The 20022-nt window shown below is 40.5% G+C and overlaps 2 protein-coding genes across 6 annotated transcripts in view; one reads left to right on the top strand and one right to left on the bottom strand.

Moving 5' to 3' along the window:
• The first annotated feature begins 11 nt into the window (after positions 1–11).
• itgb1bp1 (integrin beta 1 binding protein 1) lies at positions 12–4075 on the top strand. 3 transcript variants are annotated; one of them, XM_067615170.1, is made up of 7 exons: positions 12–132; positions 1595–1730; positions 1832–1910; positions 2006–2136; positions 2271–2363; positions 2709–2858; positions 2966–4075. In XM_067615170.1, the coding sequence occupies exons 2-7, from the start codon at positions 1659–1661 to the stop codon at positions 3035–3037; spliced, it is 597 nt and encodes a 198-aa protein (XP_067471271.1). In that variant the 5' UTR covers positions 12–132; positions 1595–1658; the 3' UTR covers positions 3038–4075. The 3 variants fall into 3 exon arrangements, with proteins under 3 accessions (XP_067471271.1, XP_067471269.1, XP_067471270.1); XM_067615168.1 differs by having other exon boundaries at positions 15–142; positions 1610–1730; XM_067615169.1 differs by having other exon boundaries at positions 25–142.
• Positions 4076–4586: 511 nt separating this feature from the next.
• The window catches only part of asap2a (ArfGAP with SH3 domain, ankyrin repeat and PH domain 2a), a 61861-nt gene continuing 46425 nt past the window's right edge, over positions 4587–20022 (bottom strand). Inside the window, exons 12-28 of one of the 3 annotated variants that reach the window (XM_067615159.1) lie at positions 19548–19635; positions 18097–18145; positions 17542–17708; positions 16200–16333; positions 15533–15627; positions 14093–14282; positions 13843–13928; positions 13392–13507; positions 12322–12389; positions 12108–12215; positions 10909–11152; positions 10266–10418; positions 9270–9372; positions 8678–8736; positions 8426–8505; positions 7794–7910; positions 4587–6525 (exon numbers count right to left, since the gene is read on the bottom strand). In XM_067615159.1, the coding sequence (XP_067471260.1) occupies positions 6451–6525; positions 7794–7910; positions 8426–8505; positions 8678–8736; positions 9270–9372; positions 10266–10418; positions 10909–11152; positions 12108–12215; positions 12322–12389; positions 13392–13507; positions 13843–13928; positions 14093–14282; positions 15533–15627; positions 16200–16333; positions 17542–17708; positions 18097–18145; positions 19548–19635 (1932 nt within the window). In that variant the 3' untranslated portion in view covers positions 4587–6450. Of the gene's footprint in view, positions 6526–7793; positions 7914–8425; positions 8506–8677; positions 8737–9269; positions 9373–10265; positions 10419–10908; positions 11153–12107; positions 12216–12321; positions 12390–13391; positions 13508–13842; positions 13929–14092; positions 14283–15532; positions 15628–16199; positions 16334–17541; positions 17709–18096; positions 18146–19547; positions 19636–20022 lie in introns of all 3 variants that reach the window. The other 2 variants (XM_067615160.1, XM_067615158.1) reach the window with 2 other exon arrangements.

Below are 20022 nucleotides of genomic sequence, written 5' to 3'. Positions count from 1 at the left end.
GTCCCCTTTAAGTGATGTTGGGTGGCGGCTGTGAAACTCAAAGGAAGCTAAAGAGTCAAACTGAACGTAAACAGAAAGCAATAATTCTCTTCTTTGAAGTAAAGACTCCCCGTTGACACTGAGGCGGCAGCGGTACGAGCAGGTACGCAGTTAAAATTATTAAATGCGTCGTTGATGTGTTTGCCAAGTCCCGGTAGAAGTCTCTTCAACTTCAGCGTGAAAATGAATGCGGTGGGGAGAATATTAAAGGAGGAGAAATAGTTTCACTCGTAATATTGGGCTTTTTAAAAAGGCTGTACATCACAATATATTGGGTACAGTAGCGTAGTTTCTGTTTTGTAGCTTGTATAGCAACGAACATGACCTGTTGGCTCAGTTTTGAACAGTCAGCGGTGGTGTATCATATTTGTCATGAGGGCTCTGCTGTAATATTGTAATGGCTCTGAACCTAAGCTCAGTGCAGATACACCCTCCTCCTTCACAAAGACCGTCAGTGTTACTGGCAGGTGGAACAAACTGGTTTTCAGTTTAACTAGACTTCATCACAGTGAACTCATAGTTATTTACCACAAGCCACAGCATCAAAAATGAACAGCAGTCGAATCGACACTTCTGAAAAGTCATTTACTTAATATTGTGAGCACCGTAAAGGTAGTGTTTGTTACAGTCTTATATCATATTGTCCAAGTGTTACTTTATTATTTTACCCCCTCTAACTATTTTTTTCTTACACTGCTCTATGCATTTGAATGGGAATGTGGTCAAAGCAAGGGGAAATGCTTCATCCTGACTGTAGCTTCTGAATCAGAGTTAAGAGGAAAGTCAAAGGAAACAAATAATGATGTTTAGCAGCTGAATCTCTGTTTTTTCACCACTTCAAAAAGCGTTAGGCATCATAGCAAAAGCCTTAACGCTGTTTAAACCCATTTTCAAATTTGTGAAACCTGTATTTGGCTTATGAAAACACAAAAAAGGGTAATTTCACTGATATTTCTCCATCCAGATAACATCAGACCAGGTCCAGATCAAAAACCACTACAAGTAGACTTGTCAAATCTGGACTAGATTACCAAGGAGAATCCAAAGACTCTTTAAAATACAGTTTCAGATTTGTGAAACCTTTATTCTATTTGTGAAAACACAAAAAGGGTCACTGATATTTCTCCATCCAAACACATCAGACCAAGTCTTGATCAAAAACCACTATATACTCAAATCTTAATAATAATAATCTATTCCAGGTTTTATAAGTCTAAGTATAGTGGGTTTTGATCTGGATGTGGTCTAATGTGTTCTGGATGGGGGGAAAAAGCAGTGAAATCACCCTTTTTTCTGTTTTCATAAGAAAAATAAAGGTTTCACAAATCTAAAAGTGGGTTTAAACAGCGTTAAGGCTTTTGCTACAAAGTCTAACACTTCTTCATAAGTGTAAGTGGTGAAAAAAACAGAGAATCAGATGCTGAATATTATTAATGTTTACTTTAACTTTCCCCTCAACCCTGAATCAGAAGCTAACTTCAGCACATGATCAGTTGTCTGTTCATCATGTCCACTGAGACTTACAAAGCAGTCATGTGGTATATTAAACACTGAGGTTGGTGACGTTCAGGTCGGCGGGGCTGGAGGGCTGGATGCGGTTATCAAGGATGCGGTGAAGGATGTTCCGCAAAGTCAAAAAGCGCCACAGCAGCAGCAGCTCTCAGAGCAGTGAGATCAGCACCAAAAGTAAGGTACAGTAACACACGTACACACACACACAAACACACTCAGAAACGTTATGACAGACTGTCTCCTTCTTAAACACTTGTGTTTTCTTTCTGTTTCTCTGCAGTCTGTGGACTCCAGTTTGGGAGGACTCTCCAGATCGAGCACCGTCGCCAGCCTCGACACCGACTCCACCAAGAGCTCAGGTCAGCTCTTCTTTTCTTACTCCAGCTCTCCCACCCTCTTCTCTCTACTCCCATTTCCTTCTCTAACTGGTTGTTTCGATGTATGGCCTCCGTAGGTAACAGCACGTCTGAGACCTGCGCTGAGTTCAGGGTGAAGTATGTGGGAGCCATTGAGAAGTTACAGTTTGACATGAGCAAGACGCTCCAGGAACCTCTGGACCTCATCAACTATATCGATGCTGCTCAGGTAAGAAGCAGGAGAAAGACAGGGACACATTTCAAGTAGGTCTGACATAAAAAATTTTACAGCAGTCAATATCATATCATTCATTTATTACACTACATAAAAAGCCTCTATAAATATTCTGCTCCTTTTCACAGCAAGATGGAAAGCTGCCCTTCGTGCCTGGAGACGAGGAGATGATTCTGGGAGTGTCAAAATACGGAGTCAAAGTGGCCTCACTGGACCAGTGTGTGAGTCCTGGCTTATAATAGCAAAGCAGTAAAAAAAAAAAAGTGATATACTGTACTCCAGATTGAATGGTCATTGATTAGACTGTGCAGTACTGCTGGGTCATCAATACAGCCTAACAGCTTGGTTATGAATTAAGCATCAATTTATACTTTTGACATGGTTCTGCACAAAGCTGCTGACTCAGATATTTCAGAAAGTCCCGAATAAAACAACGTGGTGTTGTGCTGCACTAAAATATTTAGTTTTAATGAAGAAATTTACCAACTCTGAACTGATGGATGATCAGAGATCGTGTTTATGAGTGAGTAATCAAGTGTTTTTTGTTTTTTTTAATTGTACCCCAGGATGTGCTCCACCGCCACCCTCTCTACCTGATAGTGCGTATGCTATGTTACGATGACGGCCTGGGCGCAGGGAAGAACCTCCTGGCTCTCAAAACCACCGACGCAAAACAACAAGACTGCAGCATCTGGGTGTACCAGTGCAGCAGCTCAGTAAGTGAAATTTGAAATGAACATACTTGGGGTACGTGTGGTAATTTATCCAATTACTGACAGCTGCTTTATTTCCTCTCCCTCTGTGTCGTCATGTGTCTGAACAGGAGCAGGCTCAGTCCATCTGCAAGGTGCTGTCGGCTTCTTTTGACTGCGCTCTGACATCAGACAAGTCCTGAAGCCAGGAGACGGATAGGAGAGGAGAGAAGTGAAACAACTGCAAAACCAACAATCAGGAGACCACCACAGCTGCATTGTGATTGTCAAATTATCTCAACCATTTCCCTTTTCTTTCAACTTTCCTTTGATTTTTTTTTTAAGAGATGTTATCTGGAGGGAAAATCCTGCGTTTTCTCTGTTAGTTCGCAGGAAAACATGATTCAAGCCTTTTGAATTAATAGTAAAGTCACTTTGAACCATCCTTTTCCCGTCACTCTCCATTTAAGACAGAATTACTGTGAATTCGTCTGAATCATTTCCGCGGGATTTGTTTCCTTTACCTCACCCGTTCCTTTGACCTTTCAAATAAAGTAAAGAGCAAAATTAAGGAAAGTTCAGAAAAAAAGGGAAACGGTTGCACTATTTTTTGAAAAAGTATTGTAATACAGTGCACAGATTTCAACAATGTAATGTAAATTAATCATATTTAATATAAATTATGGCACAAAATGGTACATAATGTAGTAACCCATCCTTACCCTGCTAGTGTCAGTATATGATAGTTCATGGGAGACATAAATCAGCGAAGAAACTACACGGTACACTTTTTATTTAATTTTTTTGAGACAAACAGTATTGGTACGATAGCAGTTGCAGTTTGACTGGCAGGTACATTACAAATATGCTTCAGCTGTGCCCCACATCCTACGTTTTATTACCTGTGAGATTTAGCGGTTTTTAATGATTGATTCCTTGGTACCAAATGTTTTGTGTGTTTTTGTGGTTTGTTTACTCCTTGTTTTAATGTTGTGATTAAATCTGCATTCAGTTCATTAGATTATCTCACGCCACTGAAATCCTAAAAGGCTGTTAGACGCATTGGAAAGAGTTCAGAGGGAAAAATGTGTTTACAGTTCTGGTACTAACTTGACTTCACTTTGTACATAATTACAGCCCCCTGCCCTTTTTTTCTGTCCTCTTCACCTTTGTCCTGTTGTGATTGGGTTGAAAATGTGTGACAATCTGGTACAATAAAGGAGTGGAAGTGTTTTTGATAATTATGTCACTGATTGAAATGTCTTTTTCGGATTCTGCCATCGTCATATCTTTTCTGCACTTTTAGCTTAGACATTTAACAATTTAGCTACCAAATACTATTTTCTCATACCAGCCCCCATGAAAAAAAGCATGATGTACATGATGTATCTGTTTACTAAAATACAGTCCTTCACTTAGATGAAGAGAAGCTTTATTCCCCATCAGAGGGAGCTCTTGATACATCATCTGACTATTAGTATGACAATAAAACCAATCACACGATGCAAATGAATCACAGAAAACATTTCTACACGAGACAAAGTCAATATTTTAAATACAGGGCATTTGCTTAAACAGTTGTTTGTACATAAAAGATGTAAGACTGACAGATCCAGAGGAAAAACCCACAATGTGCTCCTCTTTCACACCAGCCGTAATTTTGTAAAGTTAAGCATCATAATTCACTAAAATAAATTGATCAGTCAGTCAAGAATGTTTTAAAGTAACAATTTTAACAAACAGACCAAAGCGTTGTGTTATTTCATATTTTATTCCAGTTTCAGTTTCCCATTTACTTGCACAATAGAGTTAAGAGTCGATGCAGTGATCCACAGACAGTTAATGAGAACGAATTGAGTTTATTTTATCCCAGTTGTGTGTGTCTGTATTTGTGTTTTTGACACACACGCGCACACACACACACAGGTCCAGCTGAGGTCGTATCTGTAACTTTTCATCACCACAGTGCATTTAAAAGACATTTACTGGTTAACTCTGCTCTTTTTTACATTTAAATATCAACAAACAAAACCAAATCTATTTACACATATAGATTATTAATAAATCTTCCTGTTTCCAGTGAGTTCATATTAAACATGATGAAGAGAGTTGTATCAGCTGCGATTCACATGCTTCTCTTCGCGTCATTCACAAATCCATGGAAGGCTCTGGTTTCAGGTTAAATGTCTAAATATCAACATACAGTATTTATACACAGAAAGAGAGTTGCTCTGCAACCAAAATGAAGTAAATTACATTGAATGTTTTAGATTTATTTTATAACACTATAGATAAAACTCATCTTTCTACATTATTTGACCCCAGAGATGTACAGATACAAGAGAGAGGCTTAAGCTGTATGAAGGATATTCCTTTCTCTATGCCGGGTTGTACAGACTTAATATAGGAACAGAAAAAAAAAATCTGCCTGTCTGAGTATGAGAGCTCTCAAAGGCAAGATGAAGAAACAAAAAGTCACAGAGCTGGCTCCTGCTTTTCATCACATTCCCACACTCTTTTTTTTTCTTTTTTTTTTTTATTTCCTCTTACTTCAATATTCTTTCAGCCTCAGCTTATTCTGTGCAGACGAGACATTCGCACTCACAAACACACACACACACTTCCTATTCCTCTAATAAGGCAGATGACAGGCGAAGACAGCCTGAGGTGTCAGACTCAGCATTAACATAATTACTGGCTGCTGCAGCTCCAGTCAAGAGTCATCGTTTGACTTAAAACAGTGAGGGGAGGAAGCACTGGGGTGTTGCTGTTGAATATCATCTTACACGCTAAAAACAGTACAGGCAGAATGAGTGCGTGTGTCGTAAAAGTAGTTTATATGCAGCTCTATTACATTCACACGCGTGATAAAAGCGAGTTCTCCCAGGTGTGATGAGTTGAAGGTTATTTTTACATGCAGCATCTCCCCTTTCAACGCTAGTCTGTCTCTGAAATGGGGCCAGGGAGCTTCTAGCACAATCAAGGGTTAATTTAGCACCATTAGGAAACCTCCATACAGGAGGCCTACTACATACAGAGTTCAAAGGTTGCACCTATAAAGCATAGGCATCTAAAAATCGCTCGTGCACAGAGGTGGAATGTAAAGCATGTTGACTAATGTTCACATTTACAGTTGTTAGTTAAAGTTAAAATACATTGCTGTAGTCATCTCAGTACTGTCTGTACAGTGCAGCTGAACAGAAAACGGATGAAATGAATACTGTACATACAACCTTCATTATGTCAAATGTCGTCGTTACATTGCAACAAGGATAAAGACAAGGAAAGTGCATTTATTGCGAGAGGTCGTTCACTACAATCATAGTTTTTAAATCTTTAGCGAAATGTTAACAGCAAGCATTAAAACCGCATAGAGTCCGGTGAGTCCTTGGTCATGAGGAGAGACGCCCAGACTTTGTGGCGTAAGTCTTTTATGGTTCCACAGTGACACTTTAACAAGCTAGTTGATGATGCCGGTAAAGATGATGTCGAAAGCACACTGGGACGAAGGCTGGTGACTCACTCACACACACACGCACACGCACACACACACTGACAGACACAGAGGGCTGAAGGAAGGACGCTGCATCCCGGGACACTTCCTGAGACCCGCCTTTCAGTCAGCGATGAAGTGTACAAAAGTAACCGGGAAGGCTCCTCTTCTCATCGGATCGCCTTCGATGTGGCCCAGCTGTGAGGAGGGAATACGGAGGCGGGGTCAGAGGATGATATAACATTTTCAGAGTCAGGTTGGGTCTCAGTTCTTATTTGGGGACATAATTTGAATGAAACACCAAAGGACTTGACTGCTAAAGCACATACATAACACAACTAATCACTAGGACTGGCTAAAAAAAAAATAATCGATTCAATTCATCTGGATTTTCGGATGAAATAATCTATCGATTATTAACAACAACAACAATCTGCATCTTACTTTCTATCAAAAAAAAAGTACAGTTATGGGATGAATGATGTACTGAAAAAGGTACAAAGTTCTCAGTATCAAGATTCAAGAATCAAAAAAACAATGTATCAAAATCAGCCCCACTAAACACCACCTAATGGACCACATGGACTAGACCTACTACGAGACGCTCAAATCTCAACAAACAGCAGTAATATTTAAAAAGATATTCCCAGATTATTACCTTGCGTGATAAAGACGACAATACTGAAAACCTTCCTTATTATCTCCATTTAAGTCATTTTTAACGTCGTCTATACCTGAAAATAAAAAGCTAAGAAATGTTTCTGCTCCAACAAGATTTGTACAAGCGCTAAAAGTTGAACATGACTGTAGAAAATACATGATAGTGTTCAATAAAAATAAGAAATGGTGTTATCAAGTGTTGAGACAGTCTGAAACCTTTAACACATTTTCAGAGACAAGAAACTCAAAACGAAACTCGGAAGCTTCGTCTCATAAAAAGGCCTGTTTCCAGCAAAGAGAGCAATTAAACTTCCAACAAAAGCCCCACAGAGACGCTCACAACCACTGACTCAATTCCTTTTGTGCTGCCTCATCTGTGTGCTATCATATTGATACTTCAGATGCACGAAACACAGACAACGCTGCTGAATGCAGGACAGAGAGGGAGCATGGCGCGGACCTCAGGGGACTTTGAGTCCATGCAGGGACACAGAGATGGTGACTAAATACGGTCATAACGCTCATAACTGCAGAGGTGGCTCAGAGGAAAAACAAGTTGCAGCTGGTCGACGTTCACACAAGGGGCTCCACAGAGGAAGCAACAGCAGGCGGAAAAAGAGGAGGAGGATGGGGGATATCGGCCAGGATGAGGTCATGGCTTTTTTGCTTCAGCTACCATGGTTACCGAGGGAGCGAGCGCGCGCTGACATCCACATGGCGGAGATGGGACCAGAGAGGAGCCTGAGTCGGACTGGGAGCGCTTTGTGCTTTTTCCTCAGAGAAGATTTACACACTGAGATACTGACCCACCACTCCTGGTCTTCCTCTCCGTCCACTACGATCACCTCGCCCTCGGAGAAGGTCAGCTCATCCGGGTTGTCCGCTACACAGTTGTAGATGGCTTTCACTCGCTTCGGCCTCTGCTTCTGAGACACAAGAGCAAGCAGGCAAAACACTTCATCAAGTTAGCGCAGAAGAGAGAGGAAATGTTTATTTTTATAAAACATTAAAAGTTTTTTAAAAAGTTGCTAATAGAGGAAATAACACGTTGAACACCACTGACTCATCCAGTGATAACATGTAATGGTACAGCATGGAGTATGAGACAAGGAAAATGAAAACAGAAGAGAAGGAAGAGTTGCTACAATCATGTTGTAAATTAGGCCACTTCTTATACTTTAAAAAATGAAAACAGAGCTGCTTCTCCAAAAAAACTGAGAAAGCAGCTCAAAGTTGGAGTACAGGAAGGAAATTTACTCCACAATTAGACACTTGGAAAGTTGATACAAGAGGTCGACCTGCAGTGTCCAGAAGAGAAGTGAAACACTAACAATAACAGCAGAATAAGCCCATGAATATGTTCGACAGTATGCATGAATAAGCACTTTACAATGTGCAAAAACTGGACGATAAGGAGAGGAAAGAATGAGCGACTCACTGGATAAGCCTTCCTCGGCATGGGAGCTGGAGGCAGAGATTGACCTATGGAGTTCTGGGGGCATCCTGGCACTTCCTTAGCTGGAACAGGAAGAGGAAATTACATCACAACGACAACAAACTCTCCACGTTTCCACAGAAGAAACAAGGACTTGACAGATAGTGAAACGACTGGTATGTAACTTTGTGAACTTGTTGAGCAGACGCAGATTAGACGGAGTTGATATTTTGTCTCGTTGATCAGTTTACTCACCTGGTCTTTCGATAGATTGCGTTCGATTTAGAGGTCCTCTGTTGAAGCTTTTATCATTCCTGAAAAAACAAACAAACAAACAAACAAAAAAAACAGTTGCTGGAAGGTCTACTGCTCTCATCAACAGCCGTATATATTCACACACAGCGTCTGGCTTTCTAAGACTCTCCACAGCTCTGTTAGAGATTTATTATAGCACTCTCAGCCCTGTGGGAGATAAAAAGACAAAAGGGCGACTGTGGAAGAGAGTTATCGCTCGTCTGGCTCGACGCAGAGTTTAGCCTGAGAGCTAATGACGCGTCTGAGCAGCAGCCATGTAGGCTCATTTCTCTTGGGAAGCAAACAACACATTACAACACTAGCTGTTCAACAACAGCAAGATACACAACCGCAGGCCGATGCACAATGTTTCTGTGTATGTGTATTAAAATACATGAATCAACTGTGTAGCTAATGAGGCTGTGAGGACACAACTGAACACACTCTGGCCTTGTTTCTACACATCTTTACATTTTATTTGCAGCTGCAGACATTTCACATTGTTAAAATTGTGTTAGTTGTTTATGCATCCGTGTGTTTTTTATTTTCTTACCCTGCAGGTGATTTGGGTGGCCCTGCTCTGGACCCCGGTGGTCCCTGGCCTGACTTACAGTGTGTGCTCAAAGCTTCCATCTTCGCAGCAGGAGAACCCAAACCTAAGACACAAAGAAACACACCCTGTTCACTTTTGTCTGTTTCTTATCTTTACAAACTGAACACGTCTTTGGGTTTTCTTGACTGTTTCTCAGACAAATTGAGCCATTTAAAGACATCAGACATTGATAAAATGAACAGATATTCAATTAAACAGATGCTTTTGTTTGTTGACAGTAATTATACTATTCATGTATTTTCTATTTCTGATTATTCTTTGCAGGATCGTGAAATAGTTATATCAATATCAAAAAAAATGCATTCGTTCTGATTTACTGATATTAACAGCAGTACTACAGTTAGTGCTGCATAGATGAATGTATTGTGTATGTTTCTGGGATTTACTGCATATTTGCACAACACACTAGTTTCTTTCTTCTCTTTTTTTCTCACTTTGAATCTTTGTACATCATCAGCTCTGCAGGACAGTGCTGTGTATTTTTGCGTATTTTTACTAAGAATGTATGCTGTGTGTGGACTGAATCTTACACTGCTGCTGGCGTATGTTTAACCAATAACAATAATCAAGTTAATCTAAAATTTTAAAAAAAGTTCAATCAACATATTCAACAGGAAAATTAAGGTAAACTTCGAATACTTAAGATTAGGACAGATTTAGGACAGACTTTGGTTAATCATGTCTGTGTAGAATAAAAGAAGAATTGGAAACAAGATAGCGGTGTGGGGATACTTTTTCGTCTTTTTGTCCCATCACCTGTAAAGAATTTACAGTGCTTCTTGTGCTTCTTGATGACTGTAAGATTTAGAGAAACATTTGAATGTCTCCACCTAGTAACATTTACGACACTCAACTGGACTCCACAGACATAAACGACTTTCAACCTAAAACACTATACAATACAAACATATGGAATAGATCTCATGATGTTCATACCTCCGGTTGAGGTGAGTCTCATGGGGGGGACAGGAGGGTGCATGTTGGGGGGGTCTGAGGACGACCTCTGACGCCCAACCAGGTCTAAAGAACCTGGCTTCCAGCTGCTGGATGCTGGAGACTGACCGATTCCTCCGAGACCGGATAACTGGGCTGAGAGAAAGAGAGAGAGACAGACAGAATGTGCTGCACTTAGAGAGTATGAACGAGTGTCCACTTTAAAAGTCAAGCTGTTTCCATTTGAGTGTAATTGAGAGCGACAGTTAATGGGGAGAGGGAATGTGCAGAATGCCGGGGTTGGGGGCTGCGGTGGGCAACACAGCTGGTTGTTTCTCCTCTGCTCATTGGCAGCGATCCAGACGCCCACTAATTTTATTAAAAAACTGACTGTAGTGGACGTTTCATGGATCGGTTGACCTGTAGAGCTATGATGAGGTCTTTTCAACGGCACATGAGCAGACTTTTATCAGTCGAGTTTTAAGATTTTCTTCCCATCGAATAATATTGTACATTTTGAAGAACCTGCCTCTTGTATTGAATCAAATTTTGTATTCCAAAACACTTCTTTTCAAATTAAAATTAAATTCTGCCCTTTAGATTTGAGACGGTTAACATGTTTCTGACCGGTCAGCTGCGAGCTTACCCATGTTCCTCGGGGGCAGAGGCGGAGCGGAGGTGGTGGCGGGCATGCCAGGCTGAGGTGGGTTGGTGTTGAGGATGGTGCCGTAGGTCTCGTTGTTGACTAGATTGGGCATGTAGGAGCGCTGTTTGTCCTTACCGAGGTTGACAGCGTCGCGGCCCGCGGAGCCCAGGCTGGACTGGAGGTGAGAGTTGCTGCTTGGAGTGTAACAGCTGACCGGACGCTCGTCTCTGCGGTGAGGGCTGGGCTGGACGGGCGGCAGAGGGTCAGAGGGTCAGTAGTGGTCATATGTAAACAGGTAGGAACGATTTGTATGGAATTCATGGGATGTGTGACAATGCCTTCAGATTCAAATTCAATTAGGTTTGATCTCTTCATTGTATAAAGTATGTTTACTATGTACAGTGAAACTACATACTGTGCAACAAGGCACAAGTCTCATATCTTTTGTCATCTTTACCAATATATTTTAAGTCTTGTCTTCTTAGACTTACTTTGACATGGTTTTTAAATTTGCTCACTTTTGAAAATTGTGATATTTTGTCTTTTAAGAAGATGAAAACACTCTTTGTCTACTACACCTTAGTACTAATCCCTACAATAATTATCTTGCAATCCCAAAAAACACAAAGTCAGCGCATTCCAACATTATTTATCCATTCATAAAATTGCAATTTTATCATCATTTAATTAAAAATCATATTATTCTTGAAAGCTAATTCAGTGACCGCTCTTTTAGATAAAATGGTCTGCTCCAAAACCAGACTCTCTTATCCTAAACTGAGCCTCTCAGTGAATGGATGTTCACAAACTGATATCTTAAAAAACTGTTTTTTAATCCTGATGGACAAACATTTCCACAGTTTTAATGGAAAATTAAACAAAAACTTCAGCACACAGAAATTCACTTTGAGAAAATCTGCTACAATTTCCATAATTTCATTTGGAAATAATCACAAAACACAGAACTTGATCGGACTACATTACATCCCAATAAATTCAGCTTTTTGCTTTTGTAGGCTCTCTGAAGTTTTTCTTTTCTTTATAATTTCCTTGTGTTCTTTTTATAGATGTTTTTCTTGTTTATTATTATTAATTTATCTTGTTTATTATTATATTAAGCTGTATAGCGGTCTATAAACTGTGTTGTGACATGTCTAATAATTGCAGTATCATTATCAATCCTTACATAACAGTCTCACCTTCTCATCCAGATCCTCGTCACTCTCATCCAAGTCTTCGTGCTGCAGACACCATTCATACTCGACGTGGACGTGGGCGTTGAATTTCCCTGCCAGCGCTTGATTTAACTATACACAGAAAGAAAATCAACCACATACAGTGACAGTCCTTACATGGTGTCAGGAAGTGACATGTTTGAAGGCATAAAGTCAAGTCTAAACATAGTAAGCTCACCAGCTCCTCACACTGTAGGTGTTTCAGCCTCCTAGCGATATCCAGCGGCGTCTCCCCGGCTTCGTTAGCTGGAAAGGAAAACAAGGAAAAACATAATCACTGTTGTATCCACATGCCACATGAGCACAAACTAAAGGCCCATTTTCGTTTCTCTCTTTCCCAGTGACATGAGAAATGTGTAATTAGACTGTTTCCCACACTGAACAACTCTGGTTTCTTTCTATCCTCCTCCTCTGTGTATCTATTATCTGGCTGTTTTGTTGATGTCAGGACGGAGCAGGAAGATTAGTGTTGTGAGAAAATGTTGTCATGGACCGTTGGCAAAGACCGCACCTCTGGGAACTAAACCTGAAAGACTTGGTCTGAGGGATATGTGTGTGTGTGTGTGTGTGTGTGAGAAAGAGAGCATGAGAAGCAGAGAGAGAAAACTGTCTGCAATAGCGGTGGAAGAAGATCATACAGATCATTTACTTAAGTAAATAAGTAATACTACAATGTAAAAATACTCTGTAACAAGTACAAATCCTGCATTAAAAAGATTTCTAAGTACATAATATTAATAGCCAAACATATTTGAAGTATTAAAAGTAAAAGTGCTCTTTATTCAGAATGGCTCTTTTCACTGTATTACGTATATTAGAGGATTATGATTTTAAATACTTTATAAGGTGTTGGGCAGTTTCATCTGAAACATTTCTGTCCATAATTGAATCCTAAAGGCCTTTTTTTGCAGTGCTGTCTGAACCTGTTTTATTTAAATGTTTAAATGTTCTAGAAATGAGTGTCATTATTTTGAAATGAACAATGAATCTTGTTTTTAAAAGGCTGCAGATGTTTTGTATGTATGAAAAATAATCTGCAAAACAAATTAACCAGCATCCACAGCTGTCAGAAAAATGCCCTAGAGCAGAAGTATAAAGTAGCAGAAAATGGAAATACTCAGGTAATGCATATTAGTCTTCTCAACAAGAAGACTATCCAGAAAGATAGAGACAGAAGGTAAGAGATGGACAGTAAATGCACCACAACAGTCCTGTTTACTGCACAGTGCTGCAGGTGTGTTTTCTTACCGATCTCTATGGACGCTTTCCCTCGCAGCAGCAGCTTCAGACACTCGCTGTTGTCAGTCAGACAGCAGTAGTGCAGCGCTGTGCTGCCTTTGGCTGTCTGCTTATCTAAATTCAAACTGCCAGCGGACACAGACAGAGAAAGAAATAACAACACTGTTAACACAAAACAAAGCTTTACTTTCTCCTGTCCAGCTCCCACACTCCACTGGACGTCATATTTTCTTCAACAAAATTAACATCAATTATAGACAAAAAAAATCATGAGATTGCTGAGATATGTAAAATATATGAATTTGAATTCAAGTGCAAAGAGGCATCATCAAAACCAGACAAGTGGTGCCCTTATGAAGGTGTTTGCTGCACAGACAGATCGACACATTCAGGCGTAATGTCTGCTGTAAGTAAAAAAATGAATAAAAGCGAAGCACAAATGATTGTTGTTGTTTTCTACCTGTTCTGAGTGAGGAAGTCGACGATGTGAAGAGAAGTTCTATCCACCAGTCTGACTGCTAGATGAAGAGCTGTCTCTCCTTGTTCCTGAAATAAAGAAACATTTGCATAAATCCCCTGGGAATATGAGGTGCTTGTAGAAAATATAACGATGCAGATCAGCAGTCAACACCCTGGATGGAAAGTTACTGGGATTAAGTTAAAACTTCACCATGTAAGGACAGACTCAGTTAAATATTTTGTGTACTGACGTGTCCGTTGGCCAGAGGTATGGGCTCCATGAGGTCGACTCCCTCGGCGTAGACCTGGATGAGGGAGAAGATGTCGCGAGCCTTCACTGCGTCACACAGCGTGTGGAGCCGCGACGTCGCGTCGGGACACTTCTTCCTGGCAAAACGCTTCTCCGTGTACTTGGCTGTGATGAAGTCTTTTCTCGCCTGCCTGGTGGAGGATGTGAAGTGGCAGCTGTTCAGTTAGAGCTCACAGATCACTCCTATCATTGATGTCAACGTGAACTAATGCTGATGGTAACTGGCCAATAATAATGTGATCTAAATTTGACATCTGTGATTAAAAATTACCATTTCAAATCTGAAATCCGAAAAGGCAATGAGATATGGAAAAGGATGTGTTATATTACGATACAATAAACTCAATTCATCTCTTTGGGAGATATTTAATTGAGCAACAATGCAACGCTTAATTAGCAGCTACTGTAGAAAAACTTACATTGCCTCCAGTTCAGGTCGGCTCGATTAACTTGTTAATTAACAGAGATTGTGATGTTTTTCACACAATAACATAACTTACAGTAAATAGACCATTTGAAATTGTGAAATTATGACACTGACAACAACACAGGTTTTGATATTCTTGTTTTGTTTTACTGTCCACCTGTTTAAATTCATGTCATGTGTCATTTTGATGTTTTTTATAGTCTTGATGTAATTGTGTTGGTTGTAACTATATTGGTTATTGTATGTTATGTAAGTGCAAACATTGTTTATATGTATTTTATTCTACTATTGACCCAAGGATGAGTAGCTGTTGCCAAGGAAACAACTAATGGGGATCTAAATAAATAATAAACGATAAACAGGTCGACTGTATACCTGTTATTACTCTGCTTTAAGAAATAATACAACATTCCTAAAATGCTTTTTTCTTTGGTTTGAGAAAAAAAAGCATCTATCCCATTTCAAAAAGGGGGAGATCTGTGTAAAACGTGACACGTTAATCATGTAAATGATTTCAGCTGCAGTCCACAGAACACGATCCATCAGGAGACTTGTAAAAATTCATGCAATTCACACTATGTTGATATTATGCTTATCTGTGGTCAAATGTGACAAAGCACACACCAACTATACATGTGTAGGCCTACGCCCTGCAGTTATCAAAGAATCTCCCAAACACTGCAACAACACTGCAATTTTCACTATCATTGGAAATTCTGGGTGATGTATAATTTTAATTGCCGGTCATATTGGTCATACTATTTAAAAAAATAAATGGTAACCAATCCGATTCAGAAACCTGATCAGTGTCACATCAAGGTGTCACCAGTTGAGTGTAATGTCAGACAAGAGAGAAGAGAGAGAGAGAGAGATGAGGGAGGAGAAGTGTGGGGGAGAGAGAAGGAGACGGATAAGGATGGAGTGCGGAGGAGAGAAACCGAAGGGGTGACTTACATGTCACTGGCTGGGTTGGGTTTCACCACATTTTCAGCGCTTAAACAAGCTTCCATGATTTCATTAAAGCCTGCATTCCCCACATTCTTGGCCAGCTGTGGAGCACACAAACACACACAGAGACACACACACACACACACACACACAAACTAGTTATATGGCATTTTCTGCACCACATGTGTTAATTTAAAAAGTTCAACTCGCACCTCTATCAGCAGAGATCCTAAACGATGTGTGTATGGAGCTTTCTGAACTGCGCTAGTCTGGCTGTGGTTAGCGGGACTGGCGTCTTAACACCGAAGGAAGCAATCATGACTGGAAGTATTTAATCCCGACCATCCCACAGGCGGTAAATCTCTACACCAAACAGTGATTAGAAAAGCCAAATAAAATCTAAGCTATTCTAAGTGTGGAGACTTCCAGAGGTCTCGGAGGGGAGACGAACCAGGCCCTTGCTTTCACCTCATTTCCCACTGTCCTCATTCTCCTTTCTCTTCATTCATCCTCCATCTTCTCCCACCTTCCCTTCCCTCTCCTCTAGTTTTATCTTGCCTAAACATCTCCAGAGAGATTTGCATGGAAAATCAATACGACGCAATGACTCAAACTCGGACGAAAAACAAGGGACGTGATTGAAAGGAGGAGACGGACGCCAGTAGTGATTTACCAAGAGCTCTGAGGTGCTGAGTACATCCAGAGTGAGAGACTGGATCCTAGAGTAGTGGACTCCGAGCTCCCTGTGGATCCCTGAACATTCGATACAGGTGAGGATGCCCAGGTTGGTGGACAGCCACGTCGGGTCTGAAAAAGAAAAAAAAAAGGAAAAATAATTGTGAAGAGAAAGAACAAGAATTTAAAAGGTGAGATGAGGAAAGAGAGATAGATGACATATGAGGGACAAGAGGGGGGGACGTGGGTGGATACGGGTGATAAACTGTCCTTGGGCAAAAAAGCGAAAGTCATTTCTGCAGCATGTGAGCCAACTTTGACGTGTCCTTGCGGAAAGCTGCTGTGAGCTCTGGAAAGTTAATAGCTGCCTGAAGGCTTTTTACTATCTCACAGCACACAATGTCAGAGGAAAATGACCAAGCTGAACTGTAACCAAGTCTGGCCTAGATACTGCGCGTCGTTTACATGTGGATATACTGCATGTATATGTCATATACAGTACAATATGTTTAAGTACACTATGTCTGCAGGGAGGAATTTCATGGGACATGAGAAAAAAATGACTGGGGGACTTCATTTATTTGAGAATTTTAAAGTCGTGACAGTATATTTCCACGAATACAGAATCTGCAAGAATTTCATAATTTTCTGCACCAAGGACCATACCTGTGGTTTGACATGCCTTACAGTGCTTCATAACTATGCATATAAAGCACATCCCTGCTAACACTTTCTCAAGGCATACCACACATCTCTGCAAATATCCTTCAAATTAATCCTCTGGCTTCATTTTTTTTGACAAAGTCACTCTGTCACAGCATGATAATGTATCATCGTTTCATGATCTAAGAAGACAAAATGTTTTATCTTTACAGGGTTTGGTGGCACTAGTGGTTTTGCATAGTAAAAATTGAGTATGCTTTATATTATTGTGCTTCTTTGTGTATTCAAGAATGATCTAGTATTTTCAATTTTAGAGTCCTTTATGAAAAAACAATCATTTCTTGCAATGAAAATGTTTATTTAGGAATTTCGTTATCGCGCAAAAACAATGTAACAAGGAGCAAGGGATGCAATTAAATATGCTTATCTCAAGTAAGTAAGTCTACACAAGTTGAAATAAAATGGGAACCAAATGCTGCCTGCACAGTAGAAGATCAATCTACAAACCTGCAGTAGGTTTAGGAAAATGGTCTGCATTGTTAAAATGGTTAAAATGACACATTAGATCCTTCTAGTAAACCGCGCTCGTTTAAAGAGCCTAAAATTTGTTTTAATTCTGTGCTGTCCATCATTTTTGAGGTGAAGGTTTCATTTCCCTTTCCATCTTTGCCACTTACTGGGCGCTCCGCAGTCGCAGCACACGTCATTTCCTGTCATCCTCTTGACCTCGCCCAGGATCGCCTTGGTCAGCTCCTGCACGATGTTGTTCTCGCCGACATGCTGGTCCCCTTTGAAGGCCTGGTTCAATGCCTCCTCCTTACTGTTCTGTAGCACTGAGATCCAGCTGGAGGGAGGAGATGAGAAAGGAGGGACGCTGAGTAAACGTGAGTCAGGCAAAAGAAAATAAGAATAATGACAAAGAGGAGGAAAGGTAAAGGGAGGAGAGGGAGAAAGTTGGTTAAGAGGTGGGAAGGGGAGCGGACAAGGCGGAATGAAATGAGAAAAAAATGAGGGGAGTTTAAAAGAAAACAAAACAGGGAGACAAGTGAGAATGGAGTAAAAGGCAATAAATCGGCAGGAGGTGGTGGGGGGGGGTAAAGACGAGGCCAATCGTCTGGCCGGGTGTGATGTAGGAAGTGTGTGGAAAGTGACCGAGGTGGTAAACAGGATGCACTTAGTGACCAGACTGAACACACAGACACACATACAGAAGGGAAGAAACAGGCACTTACATCTGACAGTCCTGGTCGTCCTCGGCCTGAAAGTGATACGTTCTGTCATCTAAAACAAAAAGAAAAAAGATTGACAGAACAGAAGAAAGAGGTGGGAGAGGAAAGAAAAGAGGGCATTAAAGTATCCTGACAGGTTAAGACTGAAGGTGCAGAGCTAAACAAAAAAAACAACAAAAAAAAACTCAACTCTTTAGATGTGAATGACTGACTGATAACCTATTTTTACACCAGTTGTATCCAAAGCAACTGAACTATGCTGTGTCTCTGCTGGCTGAGGCTTAAGCCTCTTCAGCTCAAAGCCAGCATCTCTTCTGAGAGGAAAAAATGACCAAACTTTAAATATGAGCAAGCAGCCATGTCTCACACCCTGGCCAGAAAAGACAAAAGTACTAGTGATTCCAAATAGACCGTTTAGTGTATATTGTGGAAAAACCTGCAGAGCATCCCGCTTTAGAAGTGCTATTAAAATTTGCTAGTTTACTCTGGCTCTTAGACAAAATGCCATGTGTGCTAGGTGTGTTATTTCGCAATTTTTCCAAGGTGTTTTGTGCAAAATACTGCAGCCAACTGTCATCATCTTTCAAACGTGTAAGTCATCTGGTAGCGTCATAGAAAAATGACTAATGACATCTTCCTCCATCCAGTTTCTGTGCAGATGATCACGTCGTCAAGTTAAGTTCAGGAACAACTCGTATGATATAAACATATTTACACACAGGAGGTGACTAAGTTGTACAAAGGCACCTCAGTTCATGCGCACTAAGCAGGCAGACATAGACAGACAGTCAACAAGTCGCTCATGCAGAAAAGAAAAGTTTAATATATCACTTTACTATTGACTCATTGTACGTAAGTCTCAAAGAGAACCGACGAAAGAAACACAATTTCAGTGGTTTCCTGTCATACTGACATATTTCTGCTGACATTTGACATAAGCAATGATGAAGGGAAATGTCATTTTGCTGTCCCATTGATTAATTAAATTACATTTTTTGACACATAAGGTAAATGTTTCAGGTGAAGTTGCACAGTATAAACTGGTGTGGTGATTGCACTTAATGTTTTGAGAGCTGCAGCAGTGTTTCAGAAAATGTGCCTAAGCAACAGAGACAAACAGTAAAAAAGCAAAACAGCTGCAAATCCTCCTGCTGTTTAACAGATCAAGGCTTGCTGCTGCTGGGATGAAAGCGGCTACTTAAAGTAAGGCATTTGAGTACAAAGATCTAAGGGTCTAAGGATAGAGGATGTTGTATATAAGCCCCATAAGGCAAATTTGTGTGATATTGGGCTATACAAATAAAACTTGACTTGACTTAACGATCACAGATTCAGGAAAACAAAAAAGAGAAAAGAGGTGGCCGACAGTGAGAAAAGACAAAAGGATAAGGAAAAGTACATACAGATTAAAAAAAAAAAAGTAGTAGAAGACATCAAAAGGGGACTGAGCTTACGGGATATGAGGTCAAAGCTCCTCTTCTCTTCAGGATTGTGTTTCACCTGGCAGGTGAGCAGGTTGAGTTTAGCTGGCGGTCGGTTAGCCTGCCAGAGAGAGAGAGAGACAAGGACGGAGAGGGGAGGGAGGGTAATAACAACAAACATAAATGAGTGAGAGCGTTGCCTTTAACCATAACAGACCGCAGACAGAGCCAAAGGAAACATCTGATAAGCTTCTATCTGTGAGATGAACTGTGTTAGCGAGAGGAGTTGACTGGTCCGCAGCTAAATCTTTATATGGGAACAAACAGAGTTCAAGTTAAGGGAGACTCAGCTGAGGCGGCGATGTGAGAAGAATGTCAATTTATTAATTCAGCCAGCGCTCTCTGCTGCTCGCTGTTAATATATTCACGGCTAATGGATGAGGATAATAACCAGCTGCTATCCTGGAGTCACTGAGTTTACTGTCATTGTACTGAGTTTAAGATGGCA

The sequence above is a fragment of the Thunnus thynnus genome, chromosome 16 (assembly GCF_963924715.1).
Source record: "Thunnus thynnus chromosome 16, fThuThy2.1, whole genome shotgun sequence".
Taxonomy (NCBI): Eukaryota; Metazoa; Chordata; class Actinopteri; order Scombriformes; family Scombridae; genus Thunnus; species Thunnus thynnus.
Note: the sequence above shows the minus strand (reverse complement) of the source record. Positions and strands in the feature narration are given on the sequence as shown.